General features: G+C 40.2%; 1 protein-coding gene across 2 annotated transcripts in view; it reads right to left on the bottom strand.

Annotated features, from left to right (window-relative positions):
• Nucleotides 1-1604: 1604 nt before the first annotated feature.
• The window catches only part of LOC149185416 (V-type proton ATPase subunit a1-like), a 270968-nt gene continuing 251266 nt past the window's right edge, over nucleotides 1605-21306 (bottom strand). For both annotated transcript variants that reach the window (XM_089417936.1, XM_089417938.1), the window contains 6 exons: nucleotides 4549-4755; nucleotides 4229-4412; nucleotides 3916-3999; nucleotides 3192-3385; nucleotides 3024-3083; nucleotides 1605-2288 (listed from right to left, as the gene is read on the bottom strand). In XM_089417936.1, the coding sequence (XP_089274062.1) occupies nucleotides 2084-2288; nucleotides 3024-3083; nucleotides 3192-3385; nucleotides 3916-3999; nucleotides 4229-4412; nucleotides 4549-4755 (934 nt within the window). In that variant the 3' untranslated portion in view covers nucleotides 1605-2083. The remainder of the gene's footprint in view (nucleotides 2289-3023; nucleotides 3084-3191; nucleotides 3386-3915; nucleotides 4000-4228; nucleotides 4413-4548; nucleotides 4756-21306) is intronic.

Genomic DNA, 21306 nt, shown 5'->3' with positions numbered 1-21306 from the left:
GAATCCTTTGAACTTTATGATCCGCCATTGCATCAATGTATTTTATTGAGTTATTATGGTAATCAACACAAAGGCATTTGTTGTATGTTCTATTTTAATAAAAAAACATGTATATTTCAGGATTGCTATGCTAAATGCTACCTTATTGATTCCATAAATATACATGATTGTGGGTAGTATCCCTCCAATAACGCCCATATAGATAATCGATATAGGGCTCCAAGATCATACTCAACAAACCCATTGGGTTAGGTCGAATGGTGGACATCCCTCACCAGAATGATTGTGGATAGACTCCCTCCAATAATGCCCATATAGATTATAATATAGGGCTTCAAGATCATACTCAACAAACCCATTAGCGTAGGTCGAATGGTGGACATCCCTCACCGGAAAGCATTTGCTGACCAATATTGGGATTCCGTCCAGGCTCAAAACTTGGCTTACTCGCCTGGCACGCTTGTGGGTAGTAGCATTAGACTTGGGGGTATAAGGGCAGTGCCTCAGACTGGAACCCGGGCCACCTTGGTGAGAGGTGACAGATCTACTAATTCCCATGATAGTAAAAAGAAAAAGAGAAAAATCATAGTCAACAAGATGGACATCTTGTAATCACATCTTGGAAACAAGATTGCTTCGAGACTTCAACATCCAGGGCTACTTGGTTTTCCAGCACTGCTAATGGCTCTGTTCAGGATTCACCAAAGCTATGCTCCCAACAAAAGGCATGAACTACAACCACGTTAAACATGAAGGAACGTCTGAAATAGATTGTATTCTGGTCAGTCGTGTCAGAAATTTCTCACAAGCAGCTTACGAAACCTCACTGACTTATAAATGAATGCTTTGAAAACTTAAGGCAATCCAAACATACCTTTATTATTGCCATTAAAAGAATTTGACAAAACAAGTCAGTCTGTCAGAATACATAAGAACTCATTTATCTTCCATTCAAGAAAATTCACAAGCTAATTTCTTGTGTTCATTGCATAATTGTAATTCATAGTCGTACAACATTATTCCACTTTATAATTCACTTCATCATCTTAGTAAGTCATAACTTGATCTTTTTTTTCATGTAAACTGTTGTGTGGGTAATGACATGATGTCTCATTTTCTTGTAAAGGGTACAGGCCTAGGCAGCTACGTGGTCATTAATTCCAACTCTAAGTAATAAAACTGCCCACCAGCAGCAGGTGTAGTTTCGTCTGCAATCTCATTTCTGACTAACCTCTAATATCAAACTAACTCGCTCATCTGAATAGCAAAACTGATTCAAACTTATACAAACTTCCCAAGCAAATACGTTACGCACATAATCAAGCACGCAACTCTAAGTGTAGTTTAATATTCAAATCAGTTACCTCAATACAGTTACCTCAATACATCCATTCATAAAGAATGAGGGGATCTATTTAGATTTTACAATATACAGAAAAAGGAAGAAAAGGTATTTGGTAAATTTTGAAGCGCATGTGAATCTCCAATCTAAAGATACTTTAGAAACCTTTGAATAGCAGAACTTGCCGACATCCTATATAATCACCTTCTGGCCACAATTAATAACTCATGCAATCATGTGTTTGCCCTTAAAAAAAATTAGATAATGTGTCCCGTAGAAGACAAATGAGAATGAATAAAGAAAGATTACAAGTTTGGGAAAGATATTACAGAGCACCAACTTGGAAAGGAAGAATGCCTCTATAGCATCATTGCAATTTCATAGGCAGTAGGAACTTAAGACCATGTCTGCAACTTTCCACAATCCAGGCGATGGAAGGTGGACTGATCTCATGAAGTCAGAGTATGAGTTCAGAAAATGAAACCTACTATACAATACAATTCAGCGCAATGCTCCTCTATTATTCACACATTTCCTCAGAAATTCCAATCATCAGTTAGAATTGGTTAGCCAATTGCCAGCACACCACTTTGAACAAATGTTGGACCTAAACTGCAATTTTGTACCCATTTGCTTTTACCTTATTGTAAGAATTTTGTCCTCCCTTCTCGTGCTAAAATTACAAGTATAAAGTGAGCTTCAAAAGGCATTGAAGATTGTTTTTGTAATACAGCCAATATATTAATCATCCTCTTCACTAAGTAAAGTAAAAGAGAATGGCTGGAATTTGTAACCATCCCCTTCATAGAACTTATTTTGAAACTCAACCCAGTGAAGACGCAATGCATGGAGAAAAGCACTGAGAGTTTCCATAAGGAGCAACACCATCGTAGTTGCAGAAGCAAACACAGCAAATCCAGCTATACGTATGAAGATGTTGTTATAGCTGCATGACAATCACAATTAAAATGAAATGAGCAAAGACGAAGCAAGATGAGAAGCTGGAAGACGTGTAGCTGCAAGAGAATGGGGCCTCTTTAGAAAATAAAGAACTCTAATAATGAACAAAACTTGAAGCCTTTTAAATAAGCTCTGATATCAAGATGATTTCGGCAGCAGAGAAAGATAATAAGAAATAATCTTCTAACCGCACAAGGAAAGCAGGGCTATATCACACTGAGTGAAGGACTATATAAGAGAGTCCAATTATGGTCTTAGAATGAATGCCTGGAGCTTTATATAGGAAAATGCTCATAATCCTAAACCCCTCAGGTTAATATCTTATATCTAGTGACTCCCACCCATAGAAAATTTATGTTCAATATCAATTTTCCCCTTCAAACATGTATCTACTATATGTGAGAATATCTAACTATTTGATATATAACTAAGGATTAATAAAAGACTAGCACTGGTAACCTATACAAGGTTCTCATCATAAAAGCATGTTTAAGAATGATAGAAGGTTGAAAACGAGAACTGCTCTCCCTTAAATGACATATGATACAAAGTAACCCTCCCTGTGCATTTTTCCTGCTACATATCACCGTGAAAAAGAATTGACTGATTAAAAAATGGCCAAATCGTTTTTATTAATCAGCTTCATACATGTAGTTTTACCCCTGTGACATCGCTGGTCCACTCCAACATGAAGAAATACTAAAACTTGTATTTTACTCACCCCCATGCAGATTGAAGAACCTTCTCATAGAAAACAGCTGATAACTCTGAGTGTGCCAAGCTGCAAAACACCCCATATCAAGTCTCGTGTTCAGAAAAACCTCCTCTCAGGCATACATGATAATTTATAAATGTTTTCAAATACAAAGAAGATGAAGTACAGTAATACCTGAGGGCCCAGAGCCGAAGATAAGACGCAGTGTTGGAGACGGCACCTAATACAAACTCAATAGTATGTATCATTTGGTGAACAAAAATCTCACTGAAGTCAAATTCTTCATATCCAGAATCAAAATCATGTTCCATTTCAAGAGAATCCGTGTCTGAATTCCCAAGAATTCCATATGCACGACCTTGAAGTCTCTGAATGCCACCAGAAGAATAGATTTGAAGATCATTCTTTGAGGAAAGGATAATACAAAGTAAAAATGTAAAAGATTGTTCCGAAAAAATTGTCGGAACTTCAACAAACCACATTAACCATTAACTAGGTCCTTGTCTAAATTCTTTCTAGTCACTCTACTCATACGAGTGATACCACAAAAGTTTTACATGTGCTAGTAAACACCCAGCATTCTGGGCTTGTAAAAAACTTGGATTAACAGTGAACAAAGTTGAAGACGGTCTGACATTTCAGTTACTTATAAATTACCTCCTGAATTACCATATATAGCAAATTCAACACTTGAACTGGTTACTGTCTTCTAAGAAGAGAGCACATTCTTCTTCTATTTGCAACAAAATTGAAAATATGATTTGAAAACTCTTTTGCAATTCGATCAACAGTATCATTGAAGTAAATCAAGAAAAAATATATGAAGGAGAAAATAAAATAAGTGCCAGCATCAATGAAAATTACGTGAAAATGCTCTACATGTCAAAAAGACGCCTACCTGACGATGTTGCTTCCTTAAAATTAAAGGTTTTGGAAGAAGCATCCAAGGAACTGCAGCAAAAGCTAACAGTAGCAACACAATCTGACAAGAATAAAGTAACTCATAAGGGTCAAAACAAGCAATAAAGTTCATAACGATGTGCTGAAATTTTCATCAAAACAGAAGGAAACAATAAAGAAATCCTTTGGTAACTACGTGTCATAGTGCCACTATCCAAATACACAACTTAGCATTTCAAACTTAACCTACTTTTCAGACAAAACACAGATTTATAATTGCAGGATAATAATTTGTAGCATAGATATTTTACCTGAACCAATCTCTGACCCCAAAACAGTTGATTTTCACCAAGGTCATCAGTAGGACTCAAGAACATATATATCATTACATGATATAGATCAGCTTTAGAACCACTGCACCACTTGATGATAATTAAGAGAGCAAGATAACCAAAGAGACTGTTCAAAAAAATCATCTGGGGCACAAATTGATACCTGAAAACACATGAAACATAAATTTTGTCTCAAGTCAAAATGAGCTGTTAGCATGGGAGTACTATTACAAAGAATATTGAGATGTGAAGCCCAAGTCAAAAAGAAAATGTAAACATGCCATCAGCATCATTCTCACCAAATATTAAGTGAATTGGAAAAGAACTTTGCATTGAAATAACTCAGAACAATCCCCAAATTCATTTGAGCAACACCCAACAAAATGGACATCTTCATTTTTAATGAATTTAGGAATGGCAGTTCTGTTCTGCTACCACGCCACATAGGATCAATGCCAAATGGATATGGTTCACGATACTTAATCATACCATCTTTAGAAGCATCACTGCAGAATACCAAGAGAAATAAAAAACGACATAAGCTTAAGTAACCATTTCAACATGCATTTCAATATGTTACAAATGATATAAATTGCAAATCCAAAATTATGATGTCATTCTCCAATGTGATACATGTATGTACATGTACAATGAATTGACACAAATCATTTAATTTGGAAGCTTTACATAATTTATCAGAATAAGTGAAAACAATGTGAGAAGAAGAGAATCAATAAAAGCTTTTAATGAAGATAATATGTTTGTGCAACATTAAAATCGAAATAGAAATGGAAGTTTACATAGTTTCCAAAGTCATATGAAAAATAACTGCAACCACTAGACTGGTTTAAGGAGAATTTCAAAACCATCTGACTTCATAGCTATCTTCTCTTCCCTGGAACATTTCAGCTCACGTTCCAAGTATTTCCCCAAGTGACTGCTACAAAGCTCCTTCAAGTCAACTTCCAGGACTGATATGCTGGGGAGGGTTTGATCATTTCTTCATCTACTACATCTGGACCCCTGTGAATGGACTTTGCCGCTTTACCTTCAAGGTGTTCTTTGAACACACCACCTAGAGGAAGAGGCAACCACTGCCCACTATAGTAGCCTCCCATCACATCAACCGGATCTCTGTTAGGAGACATAAAACACTTTTTGTTTCGATGATTTGTGGAGAACCCCCCATTTTGACCTTTTGAAAATCGCATATTTTTTGTGGAAAAGGATTGTAAAATCCCCTCACCCTTTTCCATTGAATAATCATCAGTTCTCCTCATGCCATTCGAGTCAGATAAAAAATTGGGTTTTCCATCATAAACTATACCTATACATACGTCTGAGGATTACCTAGGTGCCAAGGAAAGGGACTTACCGATATGATCTCCTAGAGTAGAAACACCATAGATTGGAAATATGAAATTTTCCAATAATTCATTCAAATAATCCACGAATTCATTGCCTCTTTCCCTATTCTGTAGAACTATTGTCTCTACCTTTTTGAACCACCTCATCCTTCAAATGATGCTTTCTCCTCCACGCAAATCTACCAGAGTCACCATTTCTAACTTGGCTTACAATTTCCAAGTGTCTAGCTACCTGTCACACCTATCACTTAACAATCTTGTGACCTTGAGCAAGTCACATAAAACCACACAGTCTAACATTAAGTAGGGATTATACACAATATACTCCCCCATAATGGTTACTTGTTCAATATAGATCTTTGGTGTCTTCTTAATCTTTGGTGTCATATTCAAGTTGGTCCAACAATCTTCATCTTCGTATCCATATTACCCAACTGACTTTTTTAGTCAGTTTCCTATAACTAGGGTGAGCTAGTAGAAACATAGTCAACTACTTTGTCAACTCAGGGTTCATGGGAACTTATGAGGCACTCGGTGCAGTAAACACAAAAATTAGGACACTTATTGCATGTTCTACAATATTTCACACAACAAAATTAAAATACTAATACAAACCCTATTCTAAATTGAAGTGAAAATTTTGCAGCAAAAAAATCAATATCGTTCCCAATCTGTAACTCAGTTAGTGGCACCCAATATATTACAGTCCATGAAAATCTATTCATAATCCTAACATGTATTGATTTTTCAAGCATCCTCTTAATCGATAATTACTTAATGATTTCTCTTAGGTTAATCTTTTTGTTATGTAAAAAATTAGTTAATTTTAAGTTTAATTAGACGAAAGGGCACGATCATAAGATCATGCCCCTTCCCAAAGGGTGCCCATGGCAGTATATAAGCTAGGAACCCCATTGTAAACAATCATCATCTGTCAATTCATCTTTTTAATAAAATATTTATACATATATTTCTGTTTATCAAGAAGTTTTCACTTCATCTGGTATCAGAGCGAACGATCTTCTCGCCTGGCAATCACCAATCTTCATTTCCGCTGTGTCATCTGTCAACACCCCGTCCCAATACGCCACCTCTGTTTCCGCTGCCACTGCAGTTGACCCAGCATTACTAACAAACCCCCGAGCTGCGTATTCCCTCCGCTGTCGTCGCCTCTACTTTTGTCCACAGCCCACTGTGTTTTTTTCTACGCCCCTCTGCTGTCTCCATTCACCCGGAAGACTACGACGTTCGGCCATCCCTCCCCTGTCTCCATCTACCCAGAAGACTGCAGCCTCCGTCATCCCCGTCCGCTGTCTGTCGGCTATCCATCTGTCACCTTGCTGCCTTCCTGTCCGTTGTTGTGCTCATACTGTGTTATCCGCTTAAGATTTTCTATTGAACAGTCTACTGAAAGTGTTATTTGCTGCCGGAGGTGACCCCACCAGCAGACGTGACGGTCAGCAAATATATATAAATTTATATATAACGTGAAATATAACGTATATATATATATATATAATACATATAATTTAATTAATTAAATTTATTTTAATTAATTAAAAAAAATTATTAAAATTTTAAACTGGCAGATAAATACACGCCCCCACAAACTCGCTCAATGTCGACCATGACAATGGTAGATTTTCAAAAAAAAATGGTTGACTCGGAGCATAAGGTAAATAGAAACCACGATGAGGTCAGTAAAAGATTAGATGAATTCCAAATCAAGCTTGAGAGGCAGGCTAACGATATCAAAAATCAGACTGACGAAATCAAAATTCTTCAGGATACAACAAATCGAATAGAAATAAAGATGGAAAATTACCATGTCCAAACAGAAGTAGGCATCAGAGAGGTCTTAACAATGCTGAAAATTTTGTGTAAAAAGGCGAATTGTACACCCGAACAACTACTAAAAAAAATGAAGAGAATCAAAAACACATCTCATCATATTCAACAAAGTCAACAGACTCTCATGAAAAAGTTGAATCCCCAAAAAAATCAGCGACACCCCACCAAGAAGTGAGTAACACAACCCTTACAAACAAGCAACTCTAGGATACCTTTACCAATCAACACCCCTTTTTCGCTCAACAATTAGCAACATACCAGCGAAGGGAAAAAGTTGAGATGCCTAAATTCGATGGAAACGAAAAAAAACAATGTTGCATGGATAAATAAAGCAGAAGAATACTTTGAGATATATGACATCAATGACAATGACGAAAAGCTCAGGCACGCATCCATGAAAATGGAAGGGGAAGCATATAATTGGTATATGTGGTGGAAAAAGACAACACACGTCATTAGCTGGAGAAAATTTAAGGATGCATTCTTTAAAAGATTCCAAGGTGTAAAGGAAGAAGAGTTCTTTTCAAAACTCATCAAATTACGACAAAAAAGAAGTGTGGACGAATACACTCAAGAATGGGAGACCTTAGTAACACGAGTACCTGGGTTATCAGAATCTCATCTAATTCAATCATACGTCTCGGGACTCAAAACCCATTTACAAGCAGAACTTGAGATGCATGACATTACATCAATAGAAGTAGCAAGACGAAAAGCAAAAACAGTCGAAAAGAAATTCGAAACAATATTTTGGTCAAAAGTGGAAAAACATATGCAAGACGAAGGATACCCCAGTATGTGGACTCAAATAATACAAGATATGTTCCACCACATCGTCGTGAAGATGAAAAATCTAATGTGGAAATGCAAAGGATAAAAGAGGGTAAATGTAAACGTTGTGGTGAGAAGTGGGACCCCAAACATAGATGTGCTAAAGGAAAAGAACCAAAGAACCTATATAATTGTGAAGCAACCAATGATTCAAACAGTGAAGATTATGACATAGAAGAAACAGAAGATGCCCAGAATTCTCACCAAAATTAGATGATGGAAGTATTCCGCAAGTGTCATTATCAGCTATGACAGGTATATCACAACCCCAGACCTTAAAGTTAAAAGGACACATAAAGAAGAACAAAGTAGTGGTTCTCATAGACTCTGGAAGCACACACAATTTTTTAGATGCAACCTGATCTAAGGTTCTGTGCTACAAATAGCCTCCATCAAGGTTTCATGTCTATTTGTACTGCGGCCTGTTCTGCTCCTTAGAACAGCCCAGTGATGCGGGGGAGCGGCCCCCCCCCCTACGAACCCGCTCCCGAAGCGCGCTCCGGGCGGGAGCGGCTCGGGAGCGGGTCGGGAGCGTGCTCCCCAAATCGCTCCCGGACGGGAGCGATTTTCGGGAGCGCGCTCCCGTAAAAAAATTTGCGCTCCCTGGTCTGTGAGGGAGCGCTTCAGGGAGCGATCGCTCCCGCGCTCCCGGAGCGCTTTTTAATGCCCGGGAGCGATCGGGGAGCGATCGCTCCCTGATCGCTCCCGGGCATTAAAAAACGCTCCGGGAGCGAATTTTAAATTTCCGGGAGCGATTCGGCGGAAAAAAAAATCCGCGGACCCGAAAAAAACAAAAAATTAAACAAATTTTTTTGGATTTATAAGCCCAATGGGCCAAAACAAAATCATTCTAATGAGATTGAGGTTGAGTTTGAGAGCAAAGGAGCAAGGAGCAAGAGCTGAGGAGCAAGGAGCCAGAGCTGAGGAGCGAGGAGCAAGTGCCGAGGAGCGAGGAGCAAGCTTGCAGAGGTAAGTAACTTAATCATTTAGTTAGTTTAGCAGGTTAGGTAGTTAATTTGGTTAGTTTCATTTACCTGTTTGAGTTTAAAGATCATTAATTTAAATTAAATTAATAAATTAAATGAATTAATCCCAATAAACTAAATTAATTTGCAGATTCAAGACTCAAACCCTACAAACATCAAACACGATGGACCTGAGCATTTTTATTGGCATTTTCCTCTTCCTGGTCCCCTTTCTGGTTATTATGGTGGTGGAGAGTAGGAAACGGAGGGGGCCTGAAACTGAAGAGGTGGATGAAGAAGCCAGAGGAAGTCAAATAGGTGAAAACCCCAGTGAGGAGGATGTGGAGGGTGAACATGAGGGTCAAAAAACTAAACAAGACCAAACTCCATTGTGGAAATATGTTCAGAGGCCTGAAACAGGGAGAGGGGGTGGAACCACTAAATTTCATTGCCCCCATTGCAACAGTGATTTCACAGGCTCATACACCCGTTTGAGAAGACACCTTTGCGGGAAAAGGGCATGGGATGGAGAGAAACAAATAGGAATCAGAACTTGCGACGCGGTGTCAATAGTTGATAGAGCCAAATACATAAAGGAAGAGGAGGATGCCCAATACAAAGCAAAAAGATCAAGGGGTTTCTTTGAACCAAGCTCACAAAGAACTCCTTCAGCATCCTCCCAAGGCAGTGGATATGGACATGGAGGCTCAGGGTCATCATCTTTACGCCGTAGAACCATATCAGATTTCCTTGATGAGGGGTGTAGGAATGATGTGGATTCAAAAATTTACAGGTTCCTCTATGCAAATGGGATACCATTCAATGTTCTACGCTCACCTTATTGGCACGAAATGGTTTCTGCCATAAATGATGCCCCTAAAGGATACAAGAGCCCTGGGTATGACAAGGCAAGAACAGTTGGCCTTGATCATGAAAAAGCAAAAATATCACATTCTTTGAATAAAATGACAAGTTCTTGGACTGACAATGGGGTGTCCATTGTATCTGATGGATGGACAAATGTAAAAGGCAAGCCATTGATAAGTGTTCTTGCTGTGTCCCGAAGTGGTCCCATTTTTCTAGCTGCACATGATTACTCAGACAAGTTCAAGACCGCTATCAACATTGCAGAAGCATTGCTTGAAACAATTGAGCGTATTGGCCCATACAATGTCATCCAAGTCATCACTGATAATGCTCCTAATTGTAAGGCAGCGGGAGCAATTATTGAGGATAGATACCCGAACATATTTTGGTCTGGATGTTTGGTTCACACATTGAACCTTTTGTTGCATGATATTGTCAAAAACAAAAATGAACAATACCAATGGATTGGGGATTTGTACAAGAGAGGAAAAAAAATGATAAAATTTATTACAAATCATAGCAATACCCATGGCCTTTTCCGCAGTCACTCGAGATTGGAGTTGCTGAAGATTGCGAGGACTAGATTTGGTAGCTATTACCTCACCTTCAGGCGCCTTTTGAAGGTAAGAGAGGGTTTAGCTAGCATGGTATCAAGTCCAAATTGGCAGGTGTTAAAGGAAAGGGCTACAAATGTAGCTGACATTGCAGGTTTTGAAACGGTGGAGGAGGCCGCTCTTGATGGGCAGTTTTGGACAGCTGTGAGACAGGTATTGGATTTCACCAAGCCAATTTATAACATGATTCGGTTTGCAGATACAGACAAACCAGTGATTGGCGAGGTGTATGAGCAAATGGATACCCATGTTGGGGGAAATAAAAGACATTGTTAATAACAGAGATCCCGACTTGTACAATCTGATTCACGATTGTGTGTGTGAACGGTGGAAAAAGCTTAACCTTCCACTACATTGCTTGGCGTATATCCTTACGCCAAAATACTACTCAGATTCTTGGTTGGGCAAACCTGCAGCAGGGGGTGGTGTTAGGACCAAACCCCATTTAGATCGAGAGGTAACTAAAGGATATCTGGATGCATTAGAAAAGTTGGTGCCTGACAGGGAGGAATGTGCAGCTGTGCGCCTTGAAATAGGCAGATACTTCACTGGCAGTGGTTTGTATGGTAACTTCCATGCAATGGACGACAAAGATAAATTTGATTCTCTCACATGGTGGGAAACATATGGCGGCGACGGACTTTTGCGAAAATTGGCATTGAAAGTTCTTGCACAGGTTGTAAATTCTTCTTCTGCAGAGAGGTGTTGGAGCACCTACAGTTATATACATAATGTGAAAAGAAACAGGCTCAACGAAAACCGAGCAGAAAGCTTGGTTTATGTGCACTACAATTTGAGGTTGTTGAGCCATTACTGTGATCGGGCTAATGAAGATCCCACATATAAAATTTGGGACAATCACCCTGAGGACAACAATTTAGAGGATGGCATTGTACATATGGAAGAACTAGAAGATGAGCTTGTACGGGATGAAGCTGAAGCAGCTGCAGCAGCCATGCCACCTCCACCTCCACCATCCAGTAGCAGTTCTCGGGGCCCGAGTCTTGTTCCATTGCTGTCGCCACCTCCATCGACACCCTCGCGTGGAGGCTCTAGTTCTGGTCGTCGGTCTGGGCGGGAGACTCCTAGAAGACCGCCAAGACCTACTTATACTCCTGGAGACTCTTGTGGCAAGGGCCACTTGTAGATTTACAGTTTACTTGTCTTTTTTAGTTTCTATTAGACTTGTCACTTTAGTTTTCATAACTGTTCAGTGTTGAGTTTTGAGTCCTTGACTCTTGACTCTTGACTCTTTCATATCATTATGACATTATGATATTTTTTGTAAACATTATATCACTGTGACAATGAAAATTTGAAGTTTGAAGTTGGGCCTTGGCAATTATAACTCATTGGTAATGATTGTGAATTATGAATATGATGCTTTGTGAAAGACTAAAGTTGTTTCATTTCATCTCATTATTCATGTTTCATTTTATAAATTTTTAACATTTCATATCATGTTAACAGTTACAAGTTAGGACTTAGAAATATCTTCGATATTACTTCTTGTAATGGTTAAACTTGGCTTACAAGTACAACTTGTTACTTTGGTGATCAATGATGATAAATGTTATTGAATTGAATGTTATTTTAATTTATTATTTTACTAAGGTTGATGACGATTATAATTTCTAGATGATTGATGTGATATGGTTCAATGATCAATTTATGTTTTTTTATGTTTTTTATGTCTATTTCATCATTCTACATGTTTTTGTTGACATATATGTATCAAAAATTAAAAAATATAAAAATATATATATTTTTAAAAAATCGCTCCGGGATTCGCTCCCAAACCGGGAGCTTCTGAAAATGGTCGCTCCCGCTCCCGCTTCCGCTCCCGCTCCCCGCTCCCGCTCCCGCTCCCAAGTAACACTGGAACAGCCTTTCGGCCCCCTGTCCAAGACTCACAAATCTTGCGGCCCTCCTGAAATGATTACAAGAAGATGCATCCTTCAATAGAGGAGAAATCTCACCAAAATTCTCTGCCCTGACCTACAACTGCCATACTGCTTCAAGATCGAACCTATGGAAGGAAGAACACACCGAAAACTTACCCAATACTTGTCCTCCTAGCTCCTTCAAGCTGCAGCTACCTCAGAGATATATTAGAGCCCTTGAGTTGTGTCAAATGAGGTTGAAAGGCACCTCTTTATATACAATTCAATGGGGTTGAAGAGACGTGACTTTTGGGCTTATTGAGCTGACATATAGGTGAGGCCGACCTTGATGATTTTATATGATAGAAACATAAATTCAAAAACACACTTTTCCTTAACCAAATTCGATTAACTTTAGGTTGATTTTGGTCCTCTCGGAAAGATGAATTCAATGCCATAATTATCTTCTTCAAGAGACGTGGCAAAGAGACTCAATATCTTTTCATTTCCCTTACCAAATTTCCCTTACCAAACATGAAAGTGATGGTAGCTAATGGTAAGAAGATTGAAAAGGTGGGGAAATGCCATAAGGTCAATTTGCAGATTCAAGACTTTAATCTAGAATCTCTGTTCTTCACGGTACCATTAGGAGGAGTAGATGTAGCCTTACATATCCAATGGCTACGAACTTTAGGTACTTATGCCGCCAACCATCAAGTACAATTTATAAAATTCAAATGGGGAGGTCAGAAGTACAAACTACACGGATTCCATGCACCAGAAAATCAAGTTGTATCATGATCTCAGATGATGAAGTTGAGTCGAAAAGGAGCACCTACCTACGTAGTACAATGTCACCAATTAGAAATGTTATCTGCAAATATGACCAGTGAAGAGTCACCAAAGATACAAGATTTAATTCAGAAGCATGAAAAAGTATTTCAAGACCTACCTATGGAGATGCCCCCTAATAGGGAAATTAAGCATACAATAGAAGTCAAGGCAAGGTCAGACCCTGTCAACATCAAGCCATATCGATATCCACATCACCAAAAAATGGAACTTGAGAGATTAATCTAAGACCTTTTAAAGTGTGAGACCTTGATCATCTTGGAATATCTGATCAAGTGGAAGGACTTACCCGAAGAAGACGCTTTCTAGGAGATTGAATCATTCTTCAACAACATCCGTCGTTACTTATGCTTTGAGGACAAAGCATTCTTTTGAGGAAGGCAATATTATGTAGAAAATTAGTTAATTTTAGGTTTAATTAGACGAAAAGGTACAATCATAAGATCATGCCCTTTCCCAAAGGGTGCCCATGGCGGTATATAAGCCAAGAACCCCATTGTAAACAATCATCATCTGTCAATTCATCCTTTTAAAAAAATATTTATACATATATTTCTGTTTATCAAAAAGTTTTCACTTCACTTTTCTTGCATTCATATTCATCATAAAGCAATTACACAGATGATGTCAAGAGTAAAACAAAATGTCAGTAGGATCATAAAGAGACAGCCAAACAAGAACACAAAAACATTTATGCTGGAAAACCCACATGGGGGAAAAGCCCAGCAACCTTTATTTAGAGAAATTCTTCAGTTCATTAAGAGACACACCTAGATCTTCTAGTCATTCATAAATCAAACTGACTAGTGAAGAGACTTGGTCAAACCTGGTACAACAGCGTACTACTCAAGTCATAAGTCTGCCCACTAAACTTGGTCTGGTTAGGTCTGTTGCTGCCTTGATATATCTCACAAAAGTTGGTCAGTCGGAGATAATGGCCTTGGTTTGCCTCAGAATCATTTTAGTCTACTTCAGAATTTCTTCAAGAGACTTCAATCTGCTTACAAACTCATCTTACAACCTTCCTTCCTTCTTCCTTCACTTGAACAAAAGTCTAAGAGTGACTTGATGCTTGAACAGAAGATGTTTTTATTTTTCAGAAGACATCCGAATTATACCCAAGAGGAGGAGGTTGAGCATATATATAGTGATTCTGGACGTTGAATCGGTGCCTTTCTGACTGGGACGACTTGTCTAGGAAGAGGGTCGAATTGGCTTGTTTTGTGATTTGGGGTGGCATCGAATGTGCTCTAGCCATGCAAATTGGTGGAGAGGCTAAAGCACATGAGATCTCCAATACCCATAAATGGTTTGGGCAGAATCTAATCAGTTTGGGAGATATTAAAATAATTAATATTTTTAATGGAGTCCCTAAGTCTAAACTTAGGGACAATAAAATATTAATGTGAATTAATATAAAACTGTGTTAGAAGGGTCCAAAAGTCATGGATCAAGCCAGAGTTAATCTTAGCCATCGATTAGGGACTTAATCTTGGTCGTTGAATTGTTAATGGGAAAAGTATAAGAGGAGGCTTGAGGGTCACTTGGAGAATACACCGAGTTGATCAAGAATTCGATTTTCTAGGGCAGGGCTTGCTAAGGAAATCGAAAGAGTGATCAAAGTTGAAGCTGAGGGGCAGTGAATACAGAAGCAGAGAGGCAGAGAGGGTACCAGGAACATCAGTGCAGAAACCGTGAGAGAGGGACACAGAGCAAGCTAGAGGCCACGCAGAGCCAATCAAGGCCCAGGCAGAGGCAGCCAGGAGTTGCGCAGTGCCAGAGAGAGCCAGCGTGTGTGAAGCAGAGGCTCTAGAGGCTAACACAGTGCCTCCAAAGGCTAACGCAAGGCAAGTTGGGGTGACGTTGGGCTGATGCTAGACCAAAGAGGCAGACGCTAAAGATTTCGTGGGGCAGATTGGAGCTGAGAGCTGTGGGATTGTTCATCCGAAGTTTTAGCCAAAATATCTGTCTCTGACTGAGAGGTACTACTACTGAGATCATTCTCTGTTGGGTGAGCTGGTTTGGCACCCAGGTTGTATTCTGAAACTGCTTAATAATAAAACCCTCAGATAGCTGCATCGGTTTTCCTGCATTGGGTTTTTCGGGGACATTAGTCCAAAAATAACGATGTCACTTGTGTTCTTTTTTTTCCTTCAATTGATGATCTGTAATGTGTTGAGCATGTACCTGTATTTATTTTTAGTATTTACATTGTAAATAACTTGTTAATTAAACAGAACAAGTAGGCAGAAATAAATCAGAAAGTACATGAAGGATTTCTAATAGTTAGATTAGAAATTCCAACATGGTATCAGAGGGTGGTTGCAGATCACAGGAGAACTGAGGGCATCAGACGAGCAGAGCAACAACGGCAGAAACAACTGTCCCAAGTGACAGAAGTTGTCCCTAGCGGGGAAGCAGCAAGGAAGGGGTGACGCAGTGCCTGTGTCATCAAATTTGAGTCAGGAGGAGGATCAACGCAGTGGCAGAAGGGAGTAGACTTGACCTACGCAGTGCCTGGTCATCTTTCTCAGTCAGGAAGGATTGACGCCCGTGGCCAAGAGGTGCAGATTTTGTTGGTGTTGGGATTGCGCAGAGACTAGAAACTCTAACCTTTAGTTTGCTAAGGCATAGGAGGTTGTGGGTAAATTGCGGAGTGAAGTTGGTGGGGTACTGTGGTCAAAACAGTACCTAACAGGGCTAGACCAAGGAGGAGGGAGTTGCTGCCGAGGACTTCTAGCCAAGAAATCCGAATCAGTGGTGCAGCTACACTAACGATCAGAGTGGGGGCATCTTGACATTGGCAGAGGGGTTTCCAGGAGGGAAATCGAGGCTCAGAGGGAGTCACACCGAAAAATTCCAAGAGGAAAGTAGAGGAGCAATCAAATGGCAGTGAACGGGGTAAGAGACTAGGACAGACTCGACAGAGCCTCAAACTTCGTAATTTGGAAGGCCAGAATCTTGTACGTTCTAGACAGGAATCGTCTCAAGGACTTCGCCTTGAAAACGATAGCGATCCCAGTTGACCCGGTTGAGAACAATAAGTACAAGGAAGCAATGGCGAGGGCCAAGAGCATCATCCTTGACGGGATCAAGGACCATGTAGTACCACATATTGCTGAAAAGGAAACTGCAAATGCGATGTGGGAGGCCCTGACGAAATTGTATCAACATACTTCCATGCAGAGGAAGATGCTACTAGAAAATCAGTTGCAGTCATACCAGATGCAGAAGGGAGAACAGATTGACACCTTCCTTGGTCGATTGAAGGAGATCCGGGATCAGCTGACTTCCATAGGGGCCATGTCGGATCAAGAATTGATGGTGAGGACAACCCTGAACGCAGTCTCAGAAGACTGGGAGGTGTTTGTCCAGAGCATACTGGGCAGGTCGACCCTTACAGATTGGGAGGAACTGTGTGCGGCTCTTCACCAAGAAGAGATCAGAAGGCTGACCAAGGCGGGAAGCAGCGGAAGGGTGGTCAGAATCAAGGAGGAAGAGGGGGATGCTACCCTAACATCTAAGGAAAAGCAGGAGAAACGGAAGAAGAAGGACCTCTCCAAGGTCAAATGCTTCCACTGTGGGGAACTGGGTCACTATGCAAGCTAGTGTCCAAGGAAGAAGAGCAAGGGAGAGGCCTCCGAGACCAAGGTTGCGCTACAAAGGACAGAAAAGGAAGTGGAGACAAATGATGATTATGCCATGAGTGCTCACACACCACTTGAGAGAAAGTGGGCAGACATCGAGTTGTAGTCAGATGGACAACAGGCGATGAGGGGCAGGATCCTCGAAGTACCCAACCTCTTGCATTATACCTTGCTATAGAAGCCCTGAAGAGGAGTAGTAGTACTGGCAGATGTCAGTAGAGACGGATGTGGATGGAGCGACAGAGGGAGCTACAGTACAAGATTCCAAGGACAGCGTGAGGCAGCAGTGCGAGATGCATGGAGTTGTTGTAGCAGTGCAGAGGTCAGAGAAGGGGCACTTGTCAGCGACAAAGGGATTTTCAAAATCGAGGGTGTCTCTAGCCTGACAAAGATGTCAGAGTTGGGAGATCAATTACTTACTTCTTAGTCACTAAGTTACAGTGCAGCAGTTAGCAGTGGCAGTGCTATGGGTAGCACGATGCAGCATGATGAGAGGGGTTGTCGTACGAATGTAGCAGTGGCAGTGGCAGGGCCATGGGTAGCAGTACATGATGCAACAGTACAAAGGATGTTGGGCGGCAGGCCTAGCATCAGCACCAGGACTAAAGTCAAATGATCAAGGTGATGCTCAATGAAGAGTATTACTAGAGCACAGTCCTCGCTAATAAGGAGTGTTGATTTGGGGTAGCATCAGATGTGCTCTAGCCACGCAAATTGGTGGAGAGGCTAAAACACATGAAATCTCCAATACCCAGAAATGGTTTGGGCAGAATCTAACCAGTTTGGGAGATATTAAAATAATTAATATTTTTAATAGAGTCTTTAAGTCTAAGCTTAGGGAAAATAAAATATTAATGTGAATTAATATAAAACTATGTTAGAAAGGTCCAAAAGTCATAGATCAAGCCAGAGTTAATCTTAGCCGTTGATTAGGGACTTAATCTCGGCCGTTGAATTGTCAATGAGAAAAGTATAAGAGGAGGCTTGAGGGTCACTTGGAGAATACACCGAGTTGATCAAGAATTCGATTTTTTGGGTAGGGCTCGCTGAGGAAATCGAAGGAGTGATCAAAGTTGCAGTTGAGGGGCAGTGAATACAGAAGCAGAGAGGCAAAGAGGGTACCAGGAGCATCAACGCAGACGCCGAGAGAGAGGGACGCAAAGCTAGCTAGAGGCCACGTAGAGCTAGTCAGGGTCCACGTAGAGGCAGCGAGGAGCTACGCAGTGCCAGAGAGAGCCAGCGTGGGTGACACAGAGGCTCTATACGCTGACACAGTGCCTCCAGAGGCTAACGCAGGGCGAGTTGGGGTGACGTTGGGCCAAAGAGGTTGACGCAGTCCCTAGAGGCAGATGTTGGAGATTTCATGGGGCAAATTGGAGCTGAGAGTTGTGGGATTGTTCATTCGGGGTTTTAGCCGGAATATTTATCTCCGGCTGAGAGGTACTACTGCCGAGATCTTTCTCTGTTGGGTGAGTTAGTTTGGCACCCAGATTGTATTCTGAAACTGCTTAATAATAAAACCCTCATATAGCTGCACAGGTTTTCGCGCATTGGGTTTTTCCGAGGACACTAGTCCAAAAATAATGGTGTCACTTGCGTTCTTGTTTTTCCTTCAGTTGAAGATCTGTAATGTGTTGAGCATGTGCTTGTATTTATTTTCAGTATTTACATGGTAAATAACTTGTTAATTAAACAAAACAAGTAGGAAGAAATTAATCATAAAGTACATGAAGGATTTCTAACAATTAGACTTAGAAATTCCAACATTTTTGGAGTCAAAAATTCAATTTTTCAAAATTCGAATTTTCTCTTTTCAATGGACATGAAGAACATGTCTTAAAGTTTCTCTTTAGACACTAGCATGAAGAACATGCTTTATATTTATTATTATAAATACATCAAGAGCTAAAATATTAATTATGGAGACCAACCATAGCTACAAAAGTTCAACACTCCCTCTTAACTAAGGAGGTATTCATAATGACTATCTAGATGTTCTCATGTTGACATATTTCTCTAGGAAAATGTTATAACAATTTATCTTCAGTACGTGAAAATTTCTGAATCTAGACACAGAAATCCTACTATTACTGGTTTAGCATCTCCTACTTGTTATTTCATTCAACAAGTTATTTAATTTATAAACAGTGATGAAAAACACAATTGCAAACTACATTGACATACAGATCATAAACTAAAACAATAGATAAGACAAACACACAAGGGAAAACGTTAGTTTTGGACAACACGTCCCCGAAAAAACCCAATGCGGGAAAACTGGTGCAGTAGATAGAGAGTTTGTATTATTAAGCAAGCAGAATCTGAGTACAACAGGTTGCCTCTCACACCGGCTAACCTTTCAAATAAATTACGTCAGCAAGAAATACATACGAGGGTTTACCTCCTTCTCCAAGTCACCACTGATCCATTGAGTGGCCTGACTCCGACAAACACTTCAAAATCCAAGCGCAATCAATTGCTTGGGCCAACGTCTTGCCTTTAGGAGATTTTGTCACCCCTTCTGCTGGATCAATTTGCTGGAGGAAGATTGTTGTTCAGCCCTCCCAGCTCAGAACCTCGCTTCTCCAGCGAAATCTCGAACTTTTGACGAATATCCTACACTGACACTGCAAGAGACCCTCTTAGCCTGCGTCAACACTGCGTGAGCCCCTTCCTAGGTTGCGTAGGCCTTTCCGTTGCCTCTCTGATGCTATTGTTGCCTCTCTGTCACGTACTCTTTGGCTCGGAACTCATTTCCAATCCAAATCTCTACTTCTGCCCCTCACTGCAACTCAAATCACTTGTTCGATTTCCTCAGCAAACCACGCCCCAAAAAAATCGAACTAACTAATCAACTTGGTGTATCTCCAACTGACCCTCAAGCCTTCTCTTATACTTTTCCTGTTGATGAATCAACAGCCGAGATTAAATCCCTAATCAACGGCTATGATTAAAACAGACTTGATCCTCGTCTCTTAGAAGCTTCTCACCCATATTTTTATTAACACCCATTAATATTTTTATTTTCCTAAGTTTAGACTTAGGAACCTCATTAAAAATATTAATTAATTTAATAACTCACAATCTGGGTGGAATTTCTCCAGAAGATTTTTGGGTCTTGGAGATTTGATGTATTCTAGCTCCAGAAAATTTCAGAGCTAGAGCATATCCGATGCTACCCCAAAAATCAACACAGTATCATCATTATCAGCATCATTCAATTACCATAATCTGGTCAACAATTGTGACACATGGTAAATAAATAGCATCAACAAGTTAGCATAATTTCGGTCAGTACCTCTGAACTATGGTGCATCCTCACCATAATCATCGCTAGTACTCCTGACACATAGTACAATCTTTAGCACCAACTACTCACCATGATTTTGGTTGACACCTCTAACCCATGGTGCACTGACTAGTTCTGGTTTACCATCATCCTGGTCAATCTCTTTGACTCATGGTGAAACCTAGAGACACACTCAAACCATTTGAGTAATCTGGTCCCAAATTTAAAGGCCTCTAAGCCATGATGCTAAATGGGCTTGTTACCCACCATTTTGTGGGTGATATCCCTAGAAAAAAAAATATAGAAGATGGTCCTCAGTGAATAGCCAGCAACCCCTTACAACCACCAACTAGCTCATTGTGCCACTTCTCCGCCACCTGAACCAGCAATGTGGTCCCTCAACCATCTATCATGATCGTATGTTTAAAGGTGGGCTCCCAAACCTAAAGGTATGCCTTGTCATTTGGTAATTGAGTATTGCAGTTTACTTATCATGGAAACTTTTGGGCATGGATTAATGGGGGGATTCAACAGAAAGAGTGGGCTAGGTTTGTGCTCTTGTCCCCTAGACCTCTTTTGGATGTTAACCTTGGACCTTGGTCCCATGGGATCTCTTTTACTGACCTTTGGGCTTTAGGGATGGTACTTCATGGGAAACCCTAATTTTTCTAAGGATGGATTTGAGGATGCCCCTATTATTCTGCAGAGTAATGATACGTGTAGAGGCAACAAGGACCACCAACCACCTCTTATCACTTTTATTGGTCAATGGGTTGCTTTTGCACAATTGTATGTTTGATTCTGGGGCATCATCTTGTGTCATGACCAAGAAGGTCATGAATCAATTGAATTTGAGGATTTCTAGACCTTATAACATTATTTCTACTATGG

Source organism: Pinus tabuliformis, chromosome 3_2 (genome assembly GCF_031772625.1).
Source record: "Pinus tabuliformis cultivar Carrire ecotype Pingquan chromosome 3_2, CPIR1, whole genome shotgun sequence".
NCBI lineage: Eukaryota > Viridiplantae > Streptophyta > Pinopsida > Pinales > Pinaceae > Pinus > Pinus tabuliformis.
The sequence above is the reverse complement of the archived record's forward strand: the minus strand, read 5'-3'. Positions and strand labels throughout refer to the sequence as shown.